This window comes from Myotis myotis, unplaced genomic scaffold (genome assembly GCF_014108235.1).
Source record: "Myotis myotis isolate mMyoMyo1 unplaced genomic scaffold, mMyoMyo1.p scaffold_m19_p_21, whole genome shotgun sequence".
NCBI lineage: Eukaryota > Metazoa > Chordata > Mammalia > Chiroptera > Vespertilionidae > Myotis > Myotis myotis.
This window is the reverse complement of record NW_023416326.1, coordinates 3,670,522-3,685,596: the sequence shown is the minus strand read 5'-3', so window position 1 is coordinate 3,685,596 and position 15,075 is coordinate 3,670,522. Positions and strand designations below refer to the sequence as shown.

The 15,075-nt window shown below is 44.3% G+C and overlaps 1 protein-coding gene across 2 annotated transcripts; it reads right to left on the bottom strand.

Moving 5' to 3' along the window:
- Positions 1-971: 971 nt before the first annotated feature.
- TSNAX (translin associated factor X) lies at positions 972-14,156 on the bottom strand. 2 transcript variants are annotated; one of them, XM_036354874.1, is made up of 6 exons: positions 14,024-14,156; positions 13,486-13,590; positions 11,679-11,793; positions 10,372-10,502; positions 5,552-5,679; positions 972-2,826 (listed from the first exon to the last, which is right to left on the bottom strand). In XM_036354874.1, the coding sequence occupies exons 1-6, from the start codon at positions 14,037-14,039 to the stop codon at positions 2,449-2,451; spliced, it is 873 nt and encodes a 290-aa protein (XP_036210767.1). In that variant the 5' UTR covers positions 14,040-14,156; the 3' UTR covers positions 972-2,448. The 2 variants fall into 2 exon arrangements, with proteins under 2 accessions (XP_036210767.1, XP_036210768.1); XM_036354875.1 differs by lacking the exons at positions 13,486-13,590; positions 14,024-14,156 and adding an exon at positions 13,173-13,261.
- Between the last annotated feature and the right edge of the window lie 919 nt (positions 14,157-15,075).

Here is a 15,075-nt window from a genome sequence, read left to right as displayed (position 1 = left end):
GCAGGTCTAGTCCGGCCTCGTCCACGCCTTTGGGTACTGGGCGCTCGCTCACCCCCTTCCCGCTAGCTTTCCACTTCCAAACGACACCATGCCTTTACCTGCTGTGATGCGACAACTGTCCTTCGTGCAAGCAAAGCGCTTCACCCTCTTCCCACGGGGGAGGGACCACGTCTTGTGCGTCACTATCCATCTCTCATGTCCATTCCTCTTCCAGTTCCATGCAACTTGCCTTTGCCATCCTGTAACTCGAAGACTAAATCAGGTTACCCACCAACAACACACCCCGTAGGAACTAATCAAGGCCCGACCAGCGTGGCTCAGAGATTGAGCGTCCACCTATGAACCAGGAGGTCACAGTTTGATTCCTGATTCCCCGTCAGGTCATAAGCCCAGTTTTGGGGTTTGATCCCCAGTGTGGGGCATGCAGGAGGCAGCCAATCAATGATTCTCTCTCATCACTGATGCTTCTCTCTCTCTCCCTCCTCCTTCCTCTCTGAAATCAATAAAAGTCTATTTTTAAAAAGTGTATCAACCTAGAACGGGGACAGTTAACTACCTACTCAAAGGCAGCCTCCACCCTCCTAATCTGATGTCTTGTCCTCGCCCTCCTCCTCGCGATAAAGTGCATGTTGGCCAATCCAGCTGAAGTGGTTCTCCTTTCCAAGGACGGGGTTAGAGGAATGAGAATGTAACCGGGTCTGGGTGAATGAGATGGAAGAAATGTCTTTCCTGAAACTCGCCCAACCTCTGGTCCTATTTTAAGAAATAATAAATCTCCCTATCAAGCTAGTCTATATTGTGTTTCCTGTTTGGGCCAAAAATTATATACAACAATGGACAACAGTGTGGTGATTGGGGGTGGGGAGGAGTGGAAGAGGGCATCGAGGGGATAAATGGTGATGGGGGGGGGGGGAATTATATACAACAATGTGATTAAGTATTTCTAAGCATAATAAAAAATAAGATTAACATCATGTTTTAATATTTTATTCAAAGACTTCAGTTTGAAACATCTGTAAGATATTTTGCTTTTAACATAAATTTAACTTCAAGTGACAGAAGAAACAAGAATATGTAACGAGACTACATTTCATCGATATATCTTTGAATAGGGAAACAAAAAAGTCACTACCACCAAAACAAACTAACAAACAAACAAACCTTAATTTATTTGGCATGCCTATGCTTTATTTTCCTCTAGGTAATTTGTTGGGGGTAAATTACACTTTCCAAGAATCAGCTCTTACAAACAGAGCAGCTAATCTTTCAAAAAAATAAAATCCGGTTTCTAATTTTTCAAAACTTACAAACCCAGTGGAAATGTCTGGTTGTCCCCAACAGCGCCATGCTCAGGGCAGTTTCACATCACAGGGGATCACCTACCACTAATTTCTGTGGCAAATGCCAACGCTAAATACAACTAGAAACCACCACTGTTGTTCCCAACGGGCTGACAATTGTCTTATTGCTGAATTGTACAGGATCAGTTTTCTTTGGCAACTTTTATACTACCGATTAACACAACTGGACAACTAGACAACTATAAAGGTTTGGGTTAACTTAGTATTTCAAAAATTTCAAAACTTCATTATAATTACTTAAATATAATTTCTTATAGATGCGAGAATAGGAAAGTCTCCAAACATGCCTACTGTCAATATAATAGACAACAAAAAAACTGCCAACTAATCACCACTAAAAGTTTTACCGTTGTATGTACAAGTATATAATTCAACTCAAACACCAGTAAAAATATTACAATATTAAGTCCAATTCTCTATACGATCTTCTGTGATAAAGCACAAAAGTTAAAAGTAGAAACCGACATCTGGGTACCGGGCAATTTTTCTGGAAGGCTAGCTCATCACAGGGATTCAAAGTGGCCTAAATTAGCCAGAACACACTGTGAATCCTGACCACGCTGCCACATAAAATTAACGTATATTGATAACTTTGTAATTTTAATTCTGTTCTATGGAATAAGCCTATTTTGGAGGCTTGGCACAATACTACCAAGAAATTGAAACAAAAAGCTCAAGTCCAGGTGTATGACTGGAAAGTCTTTTCTATGTATTACAAAACCACCGACTTAAGTTACGATTGGCTCCCACTAATTACTAGCACTCACAACCCACACACGGTGAAGCGAGACGGGTGCAGAAAGCGCACGCAGGCACGCTCACATGACAGAGACAAGTGATGGAATTTAGCCCACAAAAATTCAGACAGGCCTCTAGGCAAACACTTGTATGCAAGCTTTCATGAGTAAGACGTAGAAAATGCTTCATTTTGACAACTTTATGTACAGCTTGTTTATAATTCCAAACAAGTGAAACTGAAAATGCCCTATGTAAAAGCCACAATAAAGTCAGATACAATACCCAGGAACAGTCTCACAAACTGGTTTCTCTTAAGAGTTCAAGAGAATAACAACTGGGTGATGTTATTCTAAGAAATGCCCTCTTCTTGATCAATCATTTCTGTTTTAACTGAAAAGACATCTGCTAGCATGTGTTTGGGAATTTCTGAGCCTCTGACTTTCAAGGCATAACAGGCATTCTCCACCTTGGCCAGGCTCTGCTTCAAGGTATAGAGCTTCTTAGAAACCTCGTAAGGGCCGGTATTGCCAATGAATGAAAACCCATCATACACCTGGCGTAAGAACTGGCTCACTTCAAAGGGGGTGTCGATGTCCCCATTGCCCACGCTGTTAATACACATCCGCATCAACTCGCCAGTCAGATCGGCCACTCCCAGCAGGTAATCGACAGGGGTGATTCTCAGTCTCCAAGTACCAAACTCTTTGTCGTGAGCGTCGGAGGAGGGCTGGTAGAAGAAAACACACACACACAAAGAAAACACCGGTGAAAAAGAGTGAATTTGCAGGTGTCACATGTATTATAAGGCGCAAAACCAGCAGCCCATCAGCCATGCTAATCTTCTCTAAATAAAACGATCTATTTTGTTTAAAGACTATTTGTGATATTCCAAGAGGAATTCATGCCTTGGGTAGGGAGTTTAATGAAATTTGTTCAAGATAATTTTGAAATCTAATACCGTATCATTATAAAGTCAACTATTTCCAACTTCACTTGACATACAAAATAAAATGAAGCATTCTTAAACAGGGCCCAATCCCTTTACTGCAAGACGAACGTACTTATTTAAATAACACGTCTCGAAGTCTCCACGTATGTGATTCTCCTCTTCCTAAGTCACTCAGCCCTTTCTGGCCTCTCGCCTATCCCTATCCAGCACTGACCATCCTCACTGATTACTCTCTTGCTACATCCTCCTCAGTTCCTTTAGGCTCCTATTTTTCCACTGCACCCAGAGAAAACACAGCCTGAATCGATGTTAAAACCTACTTTTGTTAGTACTTTATTCAAGAGGTCGAGTCCCACTGAGCTGAAAAATAATAATTACATCTGCACCTGTAGTTTGTCCCACTACAAATGACTCACCACCCCTTTCACTTTATCTTAGATGATTCTCTCTCCAGTCTCCTTAGACATTATTCCAAACGGTCATCACTTTCCTCAGCCCCCTACTTAATCCTAAACCTACGGTCAATGGCCTGGTCATGTTGCCAGGTCACCTGGCACAAGCTCTCTCAATGGCCTTATGCCTATAAAAGAAAACTTAAGTCCACACCCATCTTTACCTTCTATCCTCCAGTCTCAGGTGATGAGTTGTCCCTCCTCTTGTTTGAGGTTAAACTCTTCCAAATGACCTTGACCCATCTCCTCCCACCTCTTCCAGGACCTTGCTTCATAGGGTGTATGCCCTTGGGCAAGTTATTTCATCTCTCTAAACCTCAGTTTCCTCATCTGTAAAATGGGATAACAGTACCTACCTCAGAGGTTTTATTTCAAGGATGAAATAATATTTACCAAGTTCTTGGCATTGCGCCCAACACAAAGTAAATACTCAATAAACGTTAGCTGCTATCAATCACCATCACCATTACCATGTAAATCTCTCTCCACATCAATTTCTCTCTACACACTGCATTCTTTCAGGAAGAGGTGATGCTTAAATTGTTACTAAGAGTCTGTATGAGACTTAGGGGAAGTAATTACAATGGAGGCCCCTTTAGAGAGGGGTTGGCTGCAAAGGCCTGGGGGTGACAACTGAGCTGCACAGCTGAGAAACTAGTGAGGTCTTCTTCCAGGTCAGGGTTAAAGAAGAAGCAGTACAGGATGAGTCTAAGAGTATAGGCACATTTAGGAACTTGAACTTTATAGATAACAGAGTCGCTGAGAAGGAAGCAAGGAAATGGCAGTCAAATGGAGTATTACTAAGATCGTTCAATGCTGTTGGACTCTCTTCTGAGACCAGCTGGTCCAATCCTCGCAATGTCAAGTATGAGATGAGATGAGGTCCAAGAAACACCGGAGGGAATACAGCTAGTTATGACAGAATGAGCAAGTATCCAAAGTCAGCTTCCAAATTATTCTGGTGCCTTTAAAACTACAGCATGACATAAAGTACCTGCTCTGTTCCGTTTCTATTAACTGTTAGAGAAAAGGTATCTTTTTAGGAAGGGTAGGGAAACTGTAGGAGTGGAAAGAGGGCTCCATCGCATAGGTCATTTATAAAAATAACTTTTGCTTAAGAAAACATTAACGTTCTTATTTCTATCATTAGACAGATGGAGTTCTGGTTATAACTAAAAGTTGATTTCGGAGAAAAAAGCATGTTAAAATGAATTTCCTCCTTTATAAACTTCATATAGTTTAAAAATTGAGAAAATGCGTACCTTCCTTAAAGTAAGTTTCTATCTGTCATGTCAAAATTAAGTCCCGCGCTTCCAATATAAACATTTTAGCTAATATTCAAGAAAACACTATTTCTATAGCTTCTTACATCGTCTGACTCTGAGTAATCTTTAAATACTAAAACAGAAACAAAGATAAAAATAAAGAAAAAAACTTTAATTTTACCTTTAAGTATACTAGTATCTCAGGAAATATCCAACATTTAAAATCTCACCTCACTGCTTGAATATTGTATCTTGAGACCCAGGGGACCTACTTTGGTTGCAGGCTCGATCCCCGGCCCTGGTCGGGGCGTGTGCGGGGGCAACCGATCCATCATTGATGTTTCTCTCTGTCTCTCCTCCTCCCTTCCCCACTCTCTAAAAATCAATGGAACAATATCCTCAAGTGAGGATTAAAAAAGAAAACAGGTGTATCTCGAATTAAAGCCAATAAAGGCAACACATTTTTTTAAAAAAAAGGATGAAATGAGATAGTGCTTATAAAGGGCACACAGTAAATACAGCGACACCGAAACTGAACTTACAGGAATGGCTCAATAGTGCTTCCGGTGGACAGGGAGCTCTACGCTCCCTCAACACACCCACAGCTGTTCTTGTCCTAGCCACCAACTAAAATAGTCAAAAAGGCCCTTTCCCTGCATGGGAATCTATGAAACCACGCTGCCAGCTCCATGTTCCTACCACTACCAGCCAGTATAAACCTCCTACAATCATTATACCGCTACATGAATGAGGTAATAAATGTGACATACGGCTTTACATTCTTACCGTCTTGTTTTCTTTCCCACTGTCTTCCGTTGTAAATACCAACTGCTTATTGATTTCCTCCATGCTGATCAGTGATCGTGTTCGGATGAAGTGCTGAAAAGAGACGGCCTCCACATATTCCTGGAGCCCTGAAAAACCAACCAGAAAATGACGGAGGAAAACCATGCAGTTAATAAGAATGTCATAGAGACTTCACGTGGAGCATCGCCTGGCTAACCAAAAGCTCAGTGCACGCCTAGGGAGCGCTAGCACTGCGTTTGGTACTTAGCGACATTTGCAACAGCATGGATGGGCCCTGAGAACACTACGCTAAGTGAAATGAGTCAGACAGAAAAGGCCGAGAACCATATGATTTCACTCCTAAAACTGAAACCTATGAACACAAACAGCAGAGTGGTGGCTGCCAGAGGGAAGGGGGGGGGGGGGGGGGTCGGGGAGAAGGGCGTCGTAATATGAGGTGACAGGAGAAGATCTGACTTTGGGTGTGGGCACATGGTGCAAGGTACAGATCCTGCAACACAGAAACCCACACATGAAGCCTGTATGTTCATGGTGACCAATGTCACCCCAATCAATTCAATAAAAAATGTTTAAAAATCCATCTGTGGTGTCAATCTCTATTAATGTGGGTGGTTCTCAGATATTACATTTTCAAGCCTATCTGGTCATTACTTAAGTTGCCTGTGGGGTGTGTTTGATTAAAGTTACTGCAGAGATGAGGTGGCCATTTCTACTCCACAGAAATTGAGTTTCGTGATATACCATGGAGAAAGTTCAAGGCCATCTGGCCCAAACACTGAAAAGCATTTTTGGGTCACATGTAGGTTAAAGGATGTTTAAACAAGTTATGTTTCAAGTTGATGAAAAGAACATCCGCTATTTTCAGTGACTAATCCCCAAGGTGAAAAATTTCAACCTACTGCCATATCCCATCAAACAATGCCTTCCCCTTCTGCTTCTGCCTTGGACGAGATCCAATTAGAATTATTTACAGAAACAGCTGCCAGTGAGAGAGAAGCTTGTCGGCTGCTTTTCTGCAATTTATTCTTTTTCTCCTCGTTCTTCCATTAGAACATATACAAGGAAACCCAATTACAGGCTTCTGGCTATTTTTACTTATTCTTATAAAGGTGAACAGACAAGACAAGAGGTTCCATTAGAAATTCCAATTTCATGTCTGCGCTTTCTTTCCAGGCTTTCAGTCGTTCAAAAACCTGTTTGCCACCTGCCCCAGCTCCTCCACTCCCAGTGGAAGCCCGCGAGAACGGAGGGTATATTTCACACAAAGTCTTGCAGGTCAATGTTCGTTCATAGCAGCAACTTCACTGAACTTCAATAGCCTCATTTGTTAGGTACAAACATCAACTTGCCCTGTAGGATTTACATAGAATAATAGATCGGGGTACCAGGGCCCTCCTCTGTAATATGAATTACACTGAGAATAATTAAAATAAGAATGACAGGTATTAATTTTTGTTAGAAATATTTTATAACTTAGAATGCAGTGGGGCTTTTTTGTTTTGTTTTGTTTCAATGTATTAACTCACAATTAAAAGAGGCCGTTATTATTCCAAAATGTTAGTCCAATATGCACTATAACAGTAAAAAGTAATAGGTGAGTTATGCTAATGGGTCCCTATTCTTTACCCTATTAAGGCATTGTAAACTAAGACAGTTTGTCAAGGAATAAGGACCACTTCGACTTAGTGCATATGTTAAGTCCTATGGAAAACAGAGGCCGAAACCGGTTTGGCTCAGTGGATAGAGCGTCGGCCTGCGGACTGAAAGGTCCCAGGTTCGATTCCGGCCAAGGGCATGTACCTGGGTTGCGGGCACATCCCCAGTAGGAGGTGTGCAGGAGGCAGCTGATCGATGTTTCTCTCTCCTCGATGTTTCTAATTCTCTATCTCTCTCCCTTCCTCTCTGTAAAAAATCAATAAAATATATTAAAAAATAAAAAAAGAAAAGAAAAAAGAGCAACATCAGAGCTGTCATGTGGGTGGTTTATAAGGAAAAGCTTAATATTGGGGGGAGGAGAGTTTAAGCAGGATAAAGCCTTTACCAGGGGTAGGTTCTAAAGTCAACATGCGAACCCATGTGGCACGAAATCCACGGCAACACTTACTAGCTTATGACCTTGGGCAAGCTGCTTAACTCCTGGGAGTCTGAATCCCCCCTCTTAGGAAGTAAAAATTCTACCTTGGTCTTAGGGATATAATAATGGCCATGAATATAAAGAACAGTAGCTAAGAAGAGCTCTAACTGGCCCCAAACATCCACTTAACCCATCATTCACATTCTCGGGTAAGAGGATGAAAATAAATAGGGTATGAACTTAGCTTCGTACACCAAAATGTACGAAAATTAAATGACAATTTTTTTTTAAAATATATTTTATTGATTTTTTACAGAGAGGAAGGGAGAGAGATAGCGAGTTAGAAACATCGATCAGCTGCCTCCTGCACATCCCCCACTGGGGATATGCCCGCAACCCAGGCACATGCCCTTGACCGGAATCGAACCCGGGACCCTTCAGTCCGCAGGCCGACGCTCCATCCACTGAGCCAAACCGGCTTCGGCTAAATGACAATTTTTATCCTCAGAGTGACATAAACTAAATATATATATATATATATATATATATATATGTAAATATACATAACTTATTTTCTTTGACACAAAGGCCATTTTCCTCCAACTGTTAATTTTTCAACAAGAGAGAAAAATAAAACAAAAACATGACAGGGCACAAAAAATCGTTAAGTGACTTATTTCAAGCAACTAATGATTCGCTCATTTGTTTAACCACCCCGTGGGACAAGCCGTAACCTCCTCTGATAAGAAGCGTGTAGAAAACAGACCGAACCTTTTGTTGTTGTTCAATTATGAGTAGGATGCTCAGTGCTGGAGCTCACACAAGGGTCCCGTAGGGAACTGCTCTGCGTGCCATTAGCACTATTCTTAATGAGGAAAAGCACAGAACTCCTTTAGTTCAGTGCCAGAATTGTTTTATCTCCAAGTCAAAAGAACAGCTATTTGGAGCAACACCAAAACAAGCATTTAACAATTACAAACAGCAAGCTATTCATAAGCATCATATTGTTAATGCTACGCTAATGATAAGTAACCTGTGTTTTTATCAAATAAAATATGTCAGCAAATTTTTTTAAGTCCCAGATACCTCTTCATTTGACTGACTTATTACTTAACTTTAAGGGGAAAAAAAATTCTTATTGCTTCAACTTAAAGAACCTAGTTTTATTTTAAAGACTTGTTATGAGCCCGAGCCGGACTGGCTCAGTGGATAGAGTGTTGGCCTTGGGACTGAAGGGTCCTGGGTTGGATTCCAGTCAAGGGTCACAGGCCCGGGTTGCAGGCTTGGTCCCCAGTAGGGGGCGTGCACGAGGCAGCCAATCCATGATTCTCTCTCATCATTGATGTTTCTGTCTCTCTCTCCCTTCCTCTCTGAATGCCTGTCAGACTCCTGTTTGCTGCTGTGTCTGTTCAGCAGTTTTTATCGCTATGTGCTATTATTGCCTTGTACGGCGACACACAATGTATGCATTCTCATGTTGATGGCACCTGGGACATTTTCCAGTTTTAGGATATTAAGACGATGGCTGCTAGGAGCTTTCTCACACACCTTTTGATGGCATAAGCCTCCCTTCTCTTGGGTACATACCCGGAAGTGATCATAAAATAGACACATATTTTAGCTAGATACTGCCAGTTTTTTAAAGTGGTGTTCATAATTGTCATGCTGGTGAATGGTATTTCACTGTGAATTACTCTAGTGCAGCGGTCGGCAAACTCATTAGTCAACAGAGCCAAATATCAACAGCACAACGACTGAAATTTCTTTTGAGAGCCAAATTTCTTAAACTATATAGGTAGGTACATTGTTATTAAATTAACTAGGGTGCTCCTAAGCTGGCCTTTGCTAAGAAAGTTCTCAATCTGATTGAGGTCGACCCCTTCCAACTCTCCCATCCACACTCGTCTTGTAGACTTGTTTCATCTGTCTCCTTTCGTTCGTCCTCTCTGTATGTCCAAACCACCTCAACATACCTTTCTCAATCCTCGACACTACATCTTCTTTCACTCCACAACGTTCCCTAAAATCAACTTAATGTTAAGTTTCAATCGCACTGTATGTGTGCACCCGCACGTGGTATTTTGTGGAAGAGCCACACTCAAGGGGCCAAAGAGCCGCAATGAGGCTCACGAGCCGTGGTTTGCTGACCACTGGGCTAGGGGTACACGTGGATTTTTTTATTGCTGGGGGTGGGGGTGTTGGTTGGCACCCCTAACCTCTGTGTTCAGGGATCAACTATAATTTGCAAATGGTGATAATCACCAAATCCAGTATTCCCTGGAACTTTTTAAATGAATATAAACTCAGTGCTACCCTAAAATCCCCGTATAGAGGCACGCCAGAGATGTCTGGGTCCACCTGGCTAGGTGACATAGTCTTCTTTAGGAACTCACTAAAGCTGAAACCTGCCACCAGTGAGCTATTCCCATGCTGGGAGACCAGATGCCCCTTGTCTGAATTCACTCTACACGTTCAAGAATAAAGTCATTGAGAAAACAGTTACTAGGAAACAGACTTTATTAAAAATCTATCAATGACTAACTGCACGGTTAGAAAAATAAAGCCAATTGAATGTTTTTGGATTACCTTTACATTACTACCCAGCGGTCCCAATTTTTTAAAGCCAATAATATGTTACCAAGAACCCATTAAAATTCATGCAACTCACACATAAATCATGTGACACACTATTTTAAAAGTAACATTAGCATTGAAGAGAACTCACCTGTCGTAATGGCTCTATGGAATTGATGCATCTCTTCTCCCAAGAGCTCCTGGGCCACCTGCAGTATCTTTTGTCTGACACCATCCAATTTAATTTCCGACTCAGTCAATATTTCCTCCATATCAGGAGTGCTAGAACCAAGATATTGGGAGCTTTTAGAACATCAGCCAGATGCTTTATAGAGAAAAACTGAAATAATCTAATAATCACTTAACATAGGCCTAAATCAATATTGTATGTATTTAGATGCTAACTCAAAACTGCAACTGATTTTATTAAAACTATGTAAACACACGGAAAATGCTATAGCATACTATTAAGTGGGGGGGAAAAGTACACAAAGCTCTATGTGTGTTATATAATCATAACTATAAGAAAAATCATAGGGGGGTGGGAAAAAGGAGACATATGTAATACTTTCAACAATACAGAATTTAAATTTTTAAAAAAAGAAAAATTACGTTCATAACAGTATGACATCTGGATATGTCTGCTTTCAGTCAGGATGGAGTAACGTGGGCAGACATTATCCTCCCACCAAAAACAACTCAAAAGAAAAAAAAAACATACAAACTATGGACAACACTGGACAACAGGAAGCACGGGCCAGTGACCCTGAGAGAGGTGAGGGACAGGACAGGTGCCCACGGACTGTCCTATCTGAGCGCCTGGACACTTTCCAAGTGACAGCGCGGGAATGAGAAACCTACACGGAGCCTGGAAGCTCCCTGAGGAAGTACTTTGAACGGAATGAAAATGAGAAACAGCACATCCAAGTTCACAGAACGCAGTGAAAGCGTAGAGACACGCAAGGGAAAGTTACAGCCCTAAGTGTCTACGTTAGAAAGGAGAGTTCGTCTTTGATCTCAGCTTCCACCTTGAGAAACTAGAAAAAGAGGAGCAAACGAATCAGAAGCAAGCGTGCACAGGAAAAACAAGTCGGGGTAAGGTAAGTAGGAAAATGGACAATGTCATAAAGCCAAGATCCTGTAAGATCAGTAACATGCAGCCAGACAGATCGGGAAAAAGAACGCAAACACCAACATCAGGAACGAGAAGCGATGTCACGACGGAGCCTACAGAAATGAAAGGATAAGGGAAAAAATTCCTCGAGAGACACAGCTCCCAAAGCTCACTGAGAAAGGAAAAGACACCTACCTGTATCTAGTGAAGAAAATGTTTATTCTTAAAATGTGCCTGCTGCTAACGTCCTCTGACCCAATGCTGACAAAATTAAGTCACGGAATATTCTAGCAGCTAGTTAGAATTGCATCCAACTGTAGTGAAAGTCAGAGGCATTTACTCACCTTGTAATCCTATGGAGCAGAAAGATTACCCGTTTACTTTCTACGGTTATATCCCGACTGAGTTTTACAAGTCTCTCGTATTTGTCATGTCGTGCATCGAGTTCCTGCTGAAAGGCTAAGAATACATTATTATGACCATCAGCGTGATTATTCTAGACGTAAAGCCTATCACACAGAATTGCTACTATTCGTGACAAAGCAACTCTTATTTACTCTATAAAGAGCACAAGGTCATCGTATTTATTTTTAAAGTAGTTGGAAATTAAAGTCTCTGCTGGTAACTAAAATATCCTTTCTTTAAGTAGACGTAGGTCTTAACTGGGTTTTACCCCTCAGAGCCTTATCATGAAATGGTGCACACACATCTATCCACCCAAGACTTACTGAGAGACAGGCGTTTCCGCTCTGGGCAAAGTGCGCCCGTCAAAGCAAAAATACAACCCGTCTTCAAAAGTCTGGTTGAGGAAACAGAACCAACGCACAAGGTGCCCTGGGACCAGCGGGTCGCGGGTTCAATTCCCTGTCAAGGGCACGTACCTCAGCTGCAGGTTTGATTCCCGGCCCCGGTTGGGGATCGAGTGGGAGGCAACCAACCCATGTTTCTCTCTCTCTCTCTCTCTCCCCCCACCTTCCTCCTCCCTACCCTCTGCTCTATTAAAAAAATAAAAACTAAAAAAATTTTAAAAATCAATGGAAAAAATATTCTCAGGTGAGGATTAAAAAAAAAACCCAACCAGTCACACTTAAAAGATTAATTAGATGTAAAAACACACCTAATGTGTGTACCTATGTGTATGTGTGTGTCTCCCTGACACGCAGTGATGTGTCACATAACGACATCCTGTCACCAATGGCCCTCACAGACAAGGGAGGTCCTATCCTATATAATAAAAGCCTAATATGCTAAGCGTCCGACCGCTCGACCAGCCGCTACGACATGCCCTCGTGCCCAGGACACGCCCTGGGGACACACACCCCCAAACCCTCCCCAGCCTCTAAAATATTTCTTCTAATTGATTTCCTTTCGATGTGCACAAATCTGTGCACCGGGCCTCCAGTAAGATTATAACGGAGATGAAAAATCCCTCTTGCCTATTGACGCCATGGCCATGGTACTTAGTAACACAACCCAGCACCCAGCGTCTGTGGCCTGGATGTAAACACCCCGCCAGCACTGCGCCCGGCACATGCGATTACGGTGGGTGCGAGCACCCGTGCATGGCACCCCCGGGCACCACCCGGTGACGGAACCACCTGGTGACCTGCCTCTCCCATCACCAAGCAGCACAGGTGAATGTGCGGTGCTGATATCTATGGACACCTGGTTCTTTCAGGCCAGATGGCACTGACTCATGTCAATTCACCAACGTTTACCTGGGGGGGGAGGGGTGTAATGGGGGGAAGAGGAGGAGGAGAAAATCCATTATTTTTGTCCTCTTGACCTTCACAACAGACCTCGCGGCCACCCAACCCCAGGAAAAGAAATCGACCCACCTGTGCGCATCTTAAACCGCTAGGACGCCCTTTTCTCAGGCGCACAAATGGCTAGAGCAGCGGTTCTCAACCTTCTGGCCCTTGAAATACAGCTCCTCGTGTTGTGACCCAACCGTAACATTATTTTCGTTGCTACTTGGTAACTGTCATGTGGCTACTGTGATGAATCGTCATGTAAACATCTGATCTGCAGGATGGTCTTAGGCGACCCCCGTGCAAGGGTCGTTCGACCGCCAAAGGGGTCGCGACCCACAGGTTGAGAACCGCCGGGGGGCTCCTCGCTCCGACCTCTCCCACCCTCCGGGGAACTCACATTTGAAGGCCAGCATCACGGGGGACGACGCGTTCACGTCCTTCCCTTCCCTCCGCGGGCCGTGGGGGAAGCTGTCGTGCTTCCTCTTCCGGAACCCGCCCGATCCTGACGCGGACGAGGAGACAAGAGTCGGACAGGCCCGGCCACCACCCGGAGGGCACCCCTTCCTGCCCTGGGAGCCAGGCAGACGCCCGCGGGGCCCCACTCGGCTCTCTTCCCCCCCAAACCTTCCAACTCGCTCAGCCGGGCCACCCCCCCAAACAGGCTCCTTCATCGGGCACGAGGCGGAGTATCACCCAACCACGTTGTTTAAAAACAGCTCGTGCAATTAAGGAGACGAAGGTGTTCAATGCGGCCAGTGTGCGTGTGTGGTGGAGGGGGAAGCGGGGGAGAGGACATGGGGGAGTCACCAGGACCGCCGCCCCCCGGCCTGCACGGGGCGAGGGCATCCCTCGGGAGGGGAGGGGGAAATCCTACAAAAAGCCTGGCGATCCACCCGCTTTGGGTAAATAACGCCCCGGGCTGTGGGAGACGCCACCTTCTTTGTTGCTCATGTCGTCACGGCCGGAGGCGAGACGCGTAGAGACCGAGGGTCTCGGACCCGGCAGGGAGCGGGAGGCGGCGGGGGAAGAGCCTGCCAGGGGCCCTCTGACGTCGACGCACGAGCCGGAAGCGCGCGGCCGCAGACACTCAAATCCCGCCTTCTCCCGCGCACACTTCCGGCCTGCGTCCCAGTCTCGCAGCCCCGAGCTCCGCCCCGCGCCAGTCCCGGAGGACCTCGCCTCCGCGTGCCCTCTGCCGTGCCTGACGACAGAAGCGACTCGATACGCTTCCCAGCGTGCGCTGCTAATAAATAAGACGATCTGTCCTCCTGTAGGTGAGGTCTGTGTGAAGGTGGAAAAGCAGGGGAAAAGGTGCGTGATTTGTTTTTTTTCTTTTTGCTTGAGGTGCCTTTGGAACACCCTCGTGTTCCCTCAGCGAGGACCCAGCCTCCAGCGCGGTGCACAGTGGGAGTTGTAGTTCGCCAGCGCAGCCGGTCCTGCTGGGCTCAAGCCAGGCTGGGAGGAAGGAACGAACCCACTTGGGCGCCTATGGGGGGTCTTCTTAGGATGGGGGTGGAGCCTTACCGAGTTACTTTTTATTTTGATTTTCTAAATAGATTTTTTATTGATTTTAGAGATAGAGAGAGAGAGAAACATCAATGATGAGAAAGAATCTGCAAAGCCTCTATTGGGGATGAAGCCCACAACCTGGGCTTGTGCCCTAACTGGAAATTGAACCACGAACCCTTTGGCTCATGGGACAATGCTCAACCAACTGAGCTACACCAGCCAGGGCAGATTGACTTAATTTTTAAAAAATATTTTTTATTGATTTCAGAGAGGAAGGGAGATGGAGAGGGAGAGAAACATCAGTGAGAGGGAATCATTGATCAGCTGCCTCCTGCACGACCCCAGTAGGGGGCACAGCACCCAACCTGGGCATGTGCCCTGACCCGGAATCAATCTGTGGCTTTTTGGTGCATGGGATGATACTCCAACCGATCCACACCGGCCAGGGCATGGGCTGTCCTCATACTGCCCTGAGACA

Coding starts and splice junctions, on each gene's coding strand:
- TSNAX (XM_036354874.1), bottom strand. Junction 10,503..11,678: donor CTGCTCCATAGGATTACAAG/GTGAGTAAATGC, acceptor TCTTGGTTCTAG/CACTCCTGATATGGAGGAAA. Junction 5,680..10,371: donor CCATAGAGCCATTACGACAG/GTGAGTTCTCTT, acceptor TTGGTTTTTCAG/GGCTCCAGGAATATGTGGAG.